Source organism: Astatotilapia calliptera, chromosome 20, assembly GCF_900246225.1.
Source record: "Astatotilapia calliptera chromosome 20, fAstCal1.2, whole genome shotgun sequence".
NCBI lineage: Eukaryota > Metazoa > Chordata > Actinopteri > Cichliformes > Cichlidae > Astatotilapia > Astatotilapia calliptera.
In genome coordinates this window covers 15,090,352-15,101,676 of record NC_039321.1, presented here as the reverse complement: position 1 = coordinate 15,101,676, position 11,325 = coordinate 15,090,352, and the positions used below count along the sequence as shown (strand labels likewise).

Sequence of the window (11,325 nt, the reverse complement as noted above, 5' to 3'; positions counted from 1 at the left end):
CTGTTGTCTGTCTGCCTGTGTGAGAAAGAGGCTGTCCGGAGTAGCTATCGATAAAAATATCTATGTTTCAACACTCCATCTTCAAAAACACAATCAGGGATGAATAGATTGATTTAGAAGGGCTAAAAATTTGTGGGTTTTCTATTTCAGCCTGGATCATATAATCACATCGAGCCATTATTCTTAGAAAAAAACAAAGCAAAAACAAAACATCTTAAGGATCTACCAATCAGAGAGAGCGAGGAAATTCAAATGCACCAAGCACAGTGGTCAATAAATGCATGCATTCATTTTTTAAATTTAAGAAAATTTCCAGTGTCATTTTGCTTCCTTAAGCATTTACCTTTTTAATTCTTATATGTATATGATTATTGTTATTTCTGTAGTTTTCCCTTCGCTTTTTCCCACTACTTATTTCACTATGTCCTTTGTAAAACATTTCTATCAGTGCACTGTTTCAACTACAAAGTGTTCATCTTCCAGCTCTTGGTTTTCCCCACCAATAGAGCAGCACTGTTTCACACTATTGGCCTAATTTTTTGTGAGATGTCTGCTGTGTATGGCTTTTAAGTTGTTAATTCCTGATTTGTCCTTCCATAATTGTTCACTGTGTGGAAACCTGTGGTCACATGACAAAGTTTATGCTGTGGTGTCTCAAATCCTATTTACAAACCCTTCTATGAAACCAGAAGAGTTTCTATTCCTGAATTATGGCACAGTTGGCAGCCCGTGAGTACATGTGTTAGAGTCAGTTCAGTTGATGTAAGTATAGGTTAGCTCCTTGGTACTATAATTAGGATGGTCTTGACACTCAGTTATGCATGCAGGCGCACTTGTATAGCTCTCTAAGACATAATCCAGACTCTGGTACTGTACGAGGTTTCGACTCACTGTGGAACACGCAGCAAGTCATATAGAAAGGAAATACTCTGAGATACTGTTTTAAGCTATTTTGAGCAAAGCAGTAAGTTTCTTACTTAAAAAAATAAAAATTTGCATAAATAAGAGAAATTTGTAATTTACTGTCAATAATCATCACATCTTCGTACTCATGTTCGTAATTTGGTATTCTCTCGTGATAAAAATAAATAAACAACACCCTAACTGTGGTCAAACCTCAACCCATTTCTCATTACAAGAAACAGCATCGGCATGGCTAATAAAGCCTATCCAGCCAGGTTCTCCCTGTTCCACTCCATGCACATCATATTACGAAACAGGAAAACTGTTTCTCTACACTACTTCTCTGCTCTCAAATCTGTTTAAAATTTCTGCTACTAATGATGTGCAATATTACTTATCTTTCAGTCTGATACAGAGTAAAAAAAAATCTTAATGTATGTTGAAAACAGAAATATGATATAAAGAAATAAATATGTTTCAGATTTGAATATATCGCGTAGATCGGGTCAAGCGGTAAAGCATTCTTATTCCTGCCGAGAGAAAATAAACAATAATCGCAAGAATACAGAGTTCAGGAAAAAATATCCTAAATGGAAATGACTTTTAAAAAATGATTTAACAACTTATTCTGTTTTCTGGATTGTGTTGTCCATCATAGGAGAACGATCAAAATCCTCTCTTCTCAAGAAAGTCCCATAATCACCTTAAAACATCTAAGTCAGGGGTGTCCAACTCCAGGCCTCAAGGGCCGGCGTCCTACAGGTTTCAGATATCACCCTGGGTCAACACACCTGAATCACATGATTAGTTCATTACCAGGCCTCTGAAGAACCTCAAGACATGTTGAGGAGGTAATTTAGCCTTTAAATCAGCTGTGTTGGATCAAGGACACATCTAAAACCTGAAGGCCACCAGCCCTCAAGGCCTGGAGTTGGACACCGCTGATTTAAGTTGATATACTAAAAAAAATTTTCCTACACTGCTAAAGAGCCCAGATTCTCAAAAGGTACTGAGATCTTATGATAATATCTTATGTGAATCATTTTGACATGTTTTAGTGTGGTTTAGTGTTTTGCAGATGAAAAAAAAAGAATGCCAAGAGGCTATGAAACCACTGGTTTTTCTTTTAATCATTTCAACATAACACATGACAACTCAAAGATAGACTGTACTGTACAATAAGTCAATAGTTCTGTTGTTGTGTTCATCATCTCTTTGGATCAACCAATATACAAATCTGTCACTTTAACATTGCAGCAACTGATTGCATGTGAGATATGTAACAAAAAAAAAGCAAGACCTCGCATTGTCTGTCTTATCCAAAGCACATCATTAATAGAACTCTCCCTGTAGTTGATGCTATATAATATAGTGTACGTGGATGCAAAAACTCTATTTTAACCTTCTTCTTTTTTTTAAAAAAATCTTGGTTATTTCAGAGGTGGCTGTAATAGCAAGTGATAAAAATAAAATGGGCTATGTCACTAAACAAGATACACAAAGAGGTTGGAATGCAAGACTTCCGTTAAGCTAGAAATATATAAAACTACTTGTGGATGTTGCCTGCATCAGACAGTACCCAGTTTCTCATTAACAGCGAAACAAAAGAGAGGGCAACAAAGAGAGAGCCTCATTAAAAATCTAATCAGTTTTCTCAGATTTAAACTGATATATAAATTCCCTTAAAATGTGTGTGTGCTGCACCTACTAGTTAAGAAGAAAAGATGAGAATAAGTGCATCCCTAGTAGGTGCAGGTCGAGGTAATGGAGCTACAACCAAGAAGAGTAGCAGAACAACACTGCAATTGTTTCAGAATAGGATTGATATGATATGGACATCAGCTCAAATTACAGAAGCTCATTTCTGCCAAAAAAAACAATTGTAAATTGAAATTATGTAATATTGTTTTAATTAAAAATCCCCTTGTAGTTGTGTTATTACAGTCTAAATTAGGAAACGTTAGTCAAAACTTTTATACTTTTCACTTTATGTAAATAATGACAAATGATGATCAAGCAGGACAGAGTTTATAGAGCCTGAAACAAAACTTATTTTAGCAGATGTATTATTTTTGTGCTTTTTTTAAATTACTAAGATTAAATTTCCATTTACAATTGCATTTAAGTAACCAATTATTAGCATGTCAAAATACTTAAAAGTAGAGAAATGTATTGCACTGAAAAAGAGGAGAGATCTTATTTCGTAATCTTTCATATAATTTGAAGTTAAAGATCTCATTGTCCATAGTACTATGGGATCTTATAGTAACAGGGGCGTAATTTCCAGGGGGGTTATGACCCCCCCAATAATCAGACCCAACCAATATAGCCCCCCCAATAAAATTGTGAATTACCTTGCTGTTGATAGGCTGTTGATTTTCTTTACTCATTTCAGGTATTACCAGCAAAATAGTTGCATGTTTAACCATCTGGGAATTTACCCAGATGCATTTATTTATTTAGACAGAGATCATGACAGAGATCAGCACAAAATTACGCCGATGTATAGTAATATGTACATCTACAATAGACTAGAGCATGAAGCGGAACATATAATTAACACAGTTTGAGTTTTGTTCAGATCAGTGACTATTGGCAGTACACAGCAAAATGCAAACAAATACGACCTAAAAACATGGCTCAGTACATATGCTGTACAAAGACTTCCTGTTTCAGTTGAAAATTCACCTTTTTAGTCAACATGACATTGTTCAAAATATTTTGAAAACTCTATGAGCAGCCTGATCATTTTAAATCAAGATGAAATGACCAACATACAGATCTACTTTGGAAACCAGTACAAAAATGGAAACCATGGATAGGTAGGTCTGTTAGGCTATGCTCTGTCTTTAGCCATTTTCAAGTCCTGTTTGCACATTACCCACAAATGTACCATCACTAAACCCCATCCTACTATCACTAAACGTAAGTGACACTGAAAAACAGTTAAATATGTGATTATTCACACACAAGTTCTCTACACATATTTATGGATGTTACATCATATTTGTATCTGCAGCTTGTCCTGCTGAATGTGTAGGTCTGTTACAGACCAGATCCTGGAACTTTGTAACATTCCTGTGTGGAATGATGATGGAATGATTTTAATAGCTATCTCACTTTATCACACTTAGTATAATATCTTATTTTCACTTGACTAACTGCCTGTATTATTATTAGAATTATTTTAATTATTGGTTCACTTCTTGGCACAAATGAGCTTCCGTACAAATCATGTGGTAAGATAGGCATGAAATCTGAATTTTAACAGCTACAAGTAAGCCCTCATCACATGTCCAGTTTGCTTAAAATATCTAAAAAGAAACAATTATTCTTTTCAGGTGCTTGAAACTGAGTTTAGTAACATTAATTTAAATCCATTTTTGAGAGTCAACTTCACTGCTGCTCACAAAGTTGTTCCTTTTGGCAGAGACAATCAGTCCTGTGACCACAATGGTAAGCTTTAAAATCTATGTTGTGGGGTCGCTCTGGACTTTACTTTTGTTTGGTTACATGGTCGAAAAATGGCAGGTCTCTTACAACAGGCTTTCAGTGGCAGGCTGTGGTTGGTTTGTGGTTGTTGTCTTCAAACACTTGGCTGTAGAGTTTGATTAAAAATCACGTGAGAGAAGGCAAAGCTGGTAACCCAAAACGAACAAAAAAGTAAAAAGGGCAGAGGTCTTTTATGTAGAAGGATATTAGTGAAAGGTATATCAAAAATACTGTTATCCTTTTGGAAAAGAGAAATACACAAGTTGATAAAGTCTACACATCAAACTAATGGCACATACATATACAGGATCAATACAAAATTAAAAACATATGAACACATAAGCTGAAAATCTTAAAGAAAAAAATACTCTTTTTTTTAAAAGGTTGAAAGTGCTAGAATTCAGATTAGCTCACAGAAACCCAGGGAGGACAAACTAAAAGCATGCCAAAAGCTTTTTCAAGACTAAATGACTATTTGTTACAAAAATATATAAATGCTCAATTTGATTGCTACAAGTTTGGCTTAACCCAAAAGGGTTCTTATAAAACCACCTTTTTAGAGATCATAATAAAGACCAGTTTTACCTTTTCTTTAATATGATAAATTCTAAGAAAGATGCTGACAGCTAATGAATTTAAGATCAGACGTCTGATCATTTTGCAAGAGCCATCATCATCATTATCAAAAAATGACTTTCCAATGGGATTCTAATTAAGTGTAAAACCTGCTCCAATTTAGTTTGAAATTTGGATTATACAAAGACAATTTTTAGGGATGAAGTTAAACAGTCAGACTGTGCGGGGACGCTTTTCTACACATTGCAGTGATTCCAAATTTTTCAGCTTCTTATACCTTCTGAAAGGAGGGGTCAGGGTTAACCTGTGTAAATGGAAACTACAGAGTAGAGGTTTCTGGCACAATTTTACCTACTTACCAAGGTGCACAGAGAAGAGCAAAAGTCTAAAGAGGTTGAAGCAATAATGTACGCAACTTTAACGCCTGACCAATGTGTTTCCACCCAAAGGCAGTAAAGTCGCTGGACCTTGAACCCCTCCACCTGTGTAAATAACAGGGTCCATCAGCTGCTCATTGTCAGGCTTTTATATCCTACAGTATTAAACGAAAAGCACTTGTAGCATTCTTCAACAAGCAATTGTGCAAAAACATAGTTTCTTCTCCCGAGGTTTTGGTAAAACAAAAAAAACAAAAACATAAAAATGAGGTGATGTGTTGTGTTGTTTTTTTTTCGAGGTCCTGTTTTATACAAACAGAAAATAATATATCAAATGACAAAAAACAAAACAAATATATGAGCATAAGCGATACCTCGAGTCCTGCAGTCAAACACGTGTCCGCCCTCTTGCTTTGAATGTCAAAGCACAGAGGTTCGGTGACTGCCTTCCTCCAGATAGATCACTATATTTTCAGACCCTTTTCCTTTGACTCTACGAAGCAGCTGAAAGAGGAGGAGGAAAGGAAGGAGTACAGAGGGAGTGGTACTGGGGCCGATGAACACTTTGTCGGTTTGTTTCGTGCACGTTTTCAGCTGGCTGTCCATCTTGCAGATAGAAAAAAAATGAAATGTTCTAGTGGTCTACAGTTGTCATCCATCTGCAACCGTAGCTAAAAGCAGCAATATGTGTTTGACTTTCCATTTTTTATGTGCTATGTTTTTTTCCTTTTTTTTCTGTGTGTTTGGGTTCCCATGTAGCACAGTGACTGCTAAAAAGGCAGAGTTACCAGGTGCGCTTTCGCTGAAATGAGATTCACCAATAAAATGAACTAGCAAAGATATGAACATGCATATTTGTCAGTGTTGGTCAGGCCACAGAAAGACCATTTAACCTTATGAGGTTGTTACCGGTGACGACACTAACCCTAACCCTAACCCTATGCTAAAGGAAATCTAACATTTAAAAGAAAATGTTCTGCCAAGTCTTGCAAATCAAGAGGAGAAAGAAATAATCATGCTAACTGAAACACATCAAAGACTATTTACATTTTTTGAAGAAAAAAAAAAGATTCACCAAAATATAGTGTTAGGGTTCAGTATTAAGGTTGGGCATCGTCACCGATGAGAAGATTAAGAATAATCCCAATTGATCTAAACCTGTATTTCCTATTGATGTGGTCGTTATTGCTGTATGGGTCATGTTAGCAACGAACTTCTGCCTCTTGCTACAATGGAAAGTACAAAATATAACTTTGCATCATTAAATTAGACATTTTTTTAAATTGTTTTTCTGATTGTGTAATGTGGTTTTCGGTCTTTGTAAAAGTTTAGCTAGCAACAGGCCACTCTGACTGACTCCCAGTTTATGGTTGTTGTTCAAATGTCAATAACACTAGTGTTCCTGTGGCTGTGTGACGTATGAGGTAAGTACGGATGATAGATGTGCTTAATTACTGCACATGTGTAAGTCACCCCTCCTAGGACTAAACAATAAATGCTGATGACTCAGTGCTATCAGAAAATGCAACTTTTAATTCTGTTGATTCTAACTGACATACATCAAAAGCCACTAACTTTTTTTTAAAGTATTTTTCTTTGTCTCTGGTTAGGGTTAGTGTTAGGGGTTAGGTTTGGGGTCAACTTAGACCTCAGAGGGATTTTTTTTAGGCTACAAGTGTGCAAAAACTTTTTCCCAAATTCTCACCATTTCTAGAATCTTTACAAAAGAGGGACAGAGTGCAGAGTTAGCATGACCCATCAAGGCACAATAATTACATTAAAGGGAATGACTACAGGTTAAATTAAATGGAAAGATAATGAGCACCTATATGACTTTAAGGTTTAGGTGACCTTTGGGTTTTGGGTTTTTAAGGACTAGTAATGAATGGTTGGAACTTCAAGACATTCAAGATAACTGATCTTGGACTGAAGATTTTATCACAGCAGAGCAGTTTTGCTAGGGGTGTAACAATTCTTTGAGACCACAGATTAGTTCAAACGTCAGTTTTTTGGCCTCAGTTCCTTTTTTCAGGGGATGAAAAACAAAAAGAAAACATTTTTTAACACAGGCCTATTAACTTTATCATGATTGGATCATGAACAAAGATTTCATTCTATTATTCTAAACAACCTTTAAAACATTACAGCTTTTGTTACTGTAACTATGCATTGCTTTAACTAGGCATTAACAGCTCCTCATGGGTATCACAGCATGGGAAGACTGAGCCAAGATGCAATACTGATATTTGTATTGCAATTTTGGTCTTGGTCACAGAGTTGTTACACCCCATTATAAATGTATGTATACAGTGAGATACACACTCACCGGCTAGTTTCTCAGATACATCTGCTTGTTAACACAAATATCTAATCAGCCAATCAGAAACTTGTGCATTCAGGCACATAGGCATGGTCAAAACAGTCTATCAAACCAAGCATCAGAATGGGGAAGAAAGGTGAATTCTTCCACTTGTTACAATCAAGGTATGCAGAAGAGCATCTCTTAACAAGTCCATCTTCCAAAGGCTGCTTTCACCAGGATAATGTGTCATGTCACAAAGCACCTTTGGGATGTTTTGGAATGGGAGGTTCGTGGATGTGCAGCCAACCAATCTGCAGCAAGTTTACAACAATGTTATGCCAAAAATCTCTGAGAAATGTTTCCAGTACCTGGCGGCGTCTGTGCAACGAATTAAGGCAGTTCTGAAGACAAAGGGGGGTCCAACCCAATGCCAGCAAGGTGTATGTAATTTGAGTTGCCGGTGAGTATATATTCTACTATATACACGTAGCTTCATAGGTCTTCAATATCAGCATCCCTAAATTGTTCAAATCCTAGGTTGTTACTAAATTACTAACAGCGTTCTATATATATTTCCCATCCATAGTTTTGATTCCTCTAAACTAACTCAAGTACATGTAAAGGTAAAGACTGGATATGACAGAGAAAGCTTAAGGGAAAAGGCTAATACTTCATCCATTTGTTTGATCAAAACTGTAAGATACACACACATGTAAACTTGCCAGACATCAAAAACATCATCATTTAGTTGTAATACGTCTACCAAAAATACACCTTACTGAGATAAAAGCCATTATAATAATTTTTGAGATATTTCGTACACTGCAATAACATTCTTCAACACATTTTTCCTCATCTGTCACTGTAACTCTTTTGCTCTTTTTTTTGTCATTCACATATGTCAGGGTTCATCATTACCAAGATGATGCATCTTTTTAAAAGACCGCCTAAAGATGTGGTTGCAGTATATTCAGAAAATAGAGATATTTTTCAGAGATATGCGGCACAGCTAGGAAAAGCTGCAAACAACTATATCACTATCAGGGAAACTTGTAAAGGAAGATAAGTGAAAGACGGCCCTCCTCTAGTCTAGCGAGGAGCTCTCTGTCTCAGTGAAAACCTCTAGTCACGAGGAGGGAGGAGACAAAAGGTGAAGTGCCTTCTGCTAAGAAAAAAAAAAGTGCTTCTCTTGAGAAACACATAAAAAAAATGAAGCCAACATGTGTCACACATTTCTTTCTCTTTCTTAGCTTTTCTTTAAAAATGTGTGTTTGGCAGCCAACAGATCTCTTATCTATGATTAGAGTCTGTTTTTAACTGAGCTGACTCTAAGAGCACATCAGTTTGTTATTTTTTTCGTTTTGTTATGGATTTTTTGTGGGGTTTTTCTATTTAGTTTTTTTGTTGTTTTTTATGTTGGAAGAGCACTTTTTTTCTTTTTTATTATAGAGGCCAGGTCACTTTTATGGTTCTGTGTAAGCCATCTCTGAACAGAACATAAAGTTTATGCGTTTTCCTTTCAGGGGTCTCTCTTCTCTCCATATCAGTCCTGACAGTTGAAGCTATAATATATATAAGCACGGGTGTTTCAAAAACTCAAGATGAGACGCATTCTACCATGTTCTTACATTTGGTAAAGAAAAATAAGTAAAACAAAATATCCACTTCAAACTATATTTTTTCTGGGTCACAACAAAACAGATAATCTAAAAGTTATCTTTGATTTTTTTTTTTTATAGTATTACTTTAGAAAGTATGCAGTACCATGCCTTTTGGCCCACTGATTCTGCCTTCTATAACACTAAAAAGGGGTGATAAAAAGGGGGGATAAAAATTAATGAAAATGGAAAAAATGAAGAAAAAAACCCAAAAAAACAAGGGTTAATACATGGTATAACTACAGGATAAGGGAAAAAAAGCCCAAAATAAAAGCTGCTTCAACTTTTTCCTTTTTGCTTAAAGGGGTTTAAATTCCTTTTAAGGCTCAATCAAAAGCTTTTGTGCGCACTTTCATTTAAGGCTTCTAAATGTTCTTTCATTTTAATTTTCCAACTTTCTGATTAGCCCGAAACATCTGTGCTGAGCTGAGGCTGGTGCGAAGGCCGTTCCTGCTGGGCAAGACGCAAGGTGCCGGCACTCTCACTGGAAGGCCTGGTGGAAGCGAGGCAATGTGGTGGTGCTAAGGCTGGAGCTGAACACTGGTGGGAGGGGGTGCAGAGATCCAAGACCCAGACTCCCGCTGGAGCTCTGCTGCTCCTGAGGTTGCGGTTGCAAAGAGGTAAGAGGTGCTGTGGCGACAGCAGCGGCTGCTGCCGCTGCAACTGCTGCGGCATGGGGCTCAGCAGTGTGCAGAGACGATGAAGAGGAAGAAGAGGAAGTTGAGGAGGTCGCAGATGAGGTGTAACCCATGACTAGCCCTCCAGTGCTCATGGGGGCACTGTAGGGAGGCAGGTTGATGGGCAGGAAACCCAGCAGGTGGGAGAAGTCCATGTTAGCAGCACACAGAGACTCAGCGATCACTGCAGGGCTCTTAGACAGAAGGGGATCCCCGCAGAGCTCATCCGCCAGGCCCGTGGCGGGCTCCAGTCCATCCTTGGGGGGTGAAGCAGCAGCGTGGGGCTCTGCAGAGGGAACTGGGCCTGGCAAGCCACTCTGCAGATCCATGAGGAAGCTCTCCATCTCCACTTTCAAGGGCTTGTCCAGCAGGTATGAGGTAGATCCCAGCTGGTACTTGGGCGCTGGCTGGGGCTGGTGCTGCTGCTGGGGAGCCGGAGGTTGATGGTGGGGGGGCAGTGGAGGGGAATGGTGGTGATGGTGATGGTGGTGGTGATGGTGATGATGATGGGAGTGTGGGTGAAGAGATGCAGGAGATTCCATATGACAACCCATGCCCATAGCGGCAGACAAGGAGCTTGGCATCAGAGATGGGTGTGGGTGACCCACCCCAGAATTTGACATGGCCTGGAGATGGTGGGGGTTGTACATGCCCATTGGAAAAGGTGCCCCACTAGGGAACGGTTTACCCATCATGGGGTCTTTGTTGGGCCCCATGCCGCACATCATGGGGCTGAGCTCCTCCTTCACTGAGCAGGGCGGAGAGCCCGTAGCTAAGAGACCTAGCATATCGGGAGGCTCTGTCTTAATCTTCAGCAGCTCCTGCGAGTGGCTCTTCTTCACATGGCGCGTCAGATGGTCCTTCCTGCCAAAACGCTGGGCACAGTACTGGCATAGGAAGTCCTTTCGGCCTGTGTGGACCACCATATGTCTTCTCACATCCTTCCGTGTGTAGAAACGCCGGTCACAGTGGTCACATGGGTGCTTTTTCTCCTTAGTACCGGCTGAGGACTTCCCAGAGTGGCTCTTAAGGTGCTCCAGGAGAACAGGTGTGCTCTCGTAACTCTGCATGCACACTTTACAGGTGAGATCCCCCGCCGTGGCGGAGTGCATGGCCACATGGCGCTTGTATCCCAGCTTGGTGTTGTAGTGCTTCCCACATTCCTCACACTTGAAGGCCTCTTTGTTGGGGTCATGGGTCTGCAGGTGGTTCTTCAGGTGGTCTTTGCGGTGGAACATTTTCTCACAGAATGAGCACTGGTGGGTCTTCTGCGGAGAGTGTGTGGCCATATGCCTGTGAAAAGTAGAGATTGTGAATGGAAGGGGAAATTACACGTCTGA

The 11,325-nt window shown here is 38.9% G+C and overlaps 1 protein-coding gene across 3 annotated transcripts in view; it reads right to left on the bottom strand.

The window, feature by feature from the left end:
• Positions 1-9,373: 9,373 nt before the first annotated feature.
• The window catches only part of plagl2 (pleiomorphic adenoma gene-like 2), a 49,398-nt gene continuing 47,446 nt past the window's right edge, over positions 9,374-11,325 (bottom strand). For all 3 annotated transcript variants that reach the window (XM_026153334.1, XM_026153333.1, XM_026153335.1), the window contains exon 4: positions 9,374-11,278. In XM_026153334.1, the coding sequence (XP_026009119.1) occupies positions 9,790-11,278 (1,489 nt within the window). In that variant the 3' untranslated portion in view covers positions 9,374-9,789. The remainder of the gene's footprint in view (positions 11,279-11,325) is intronic.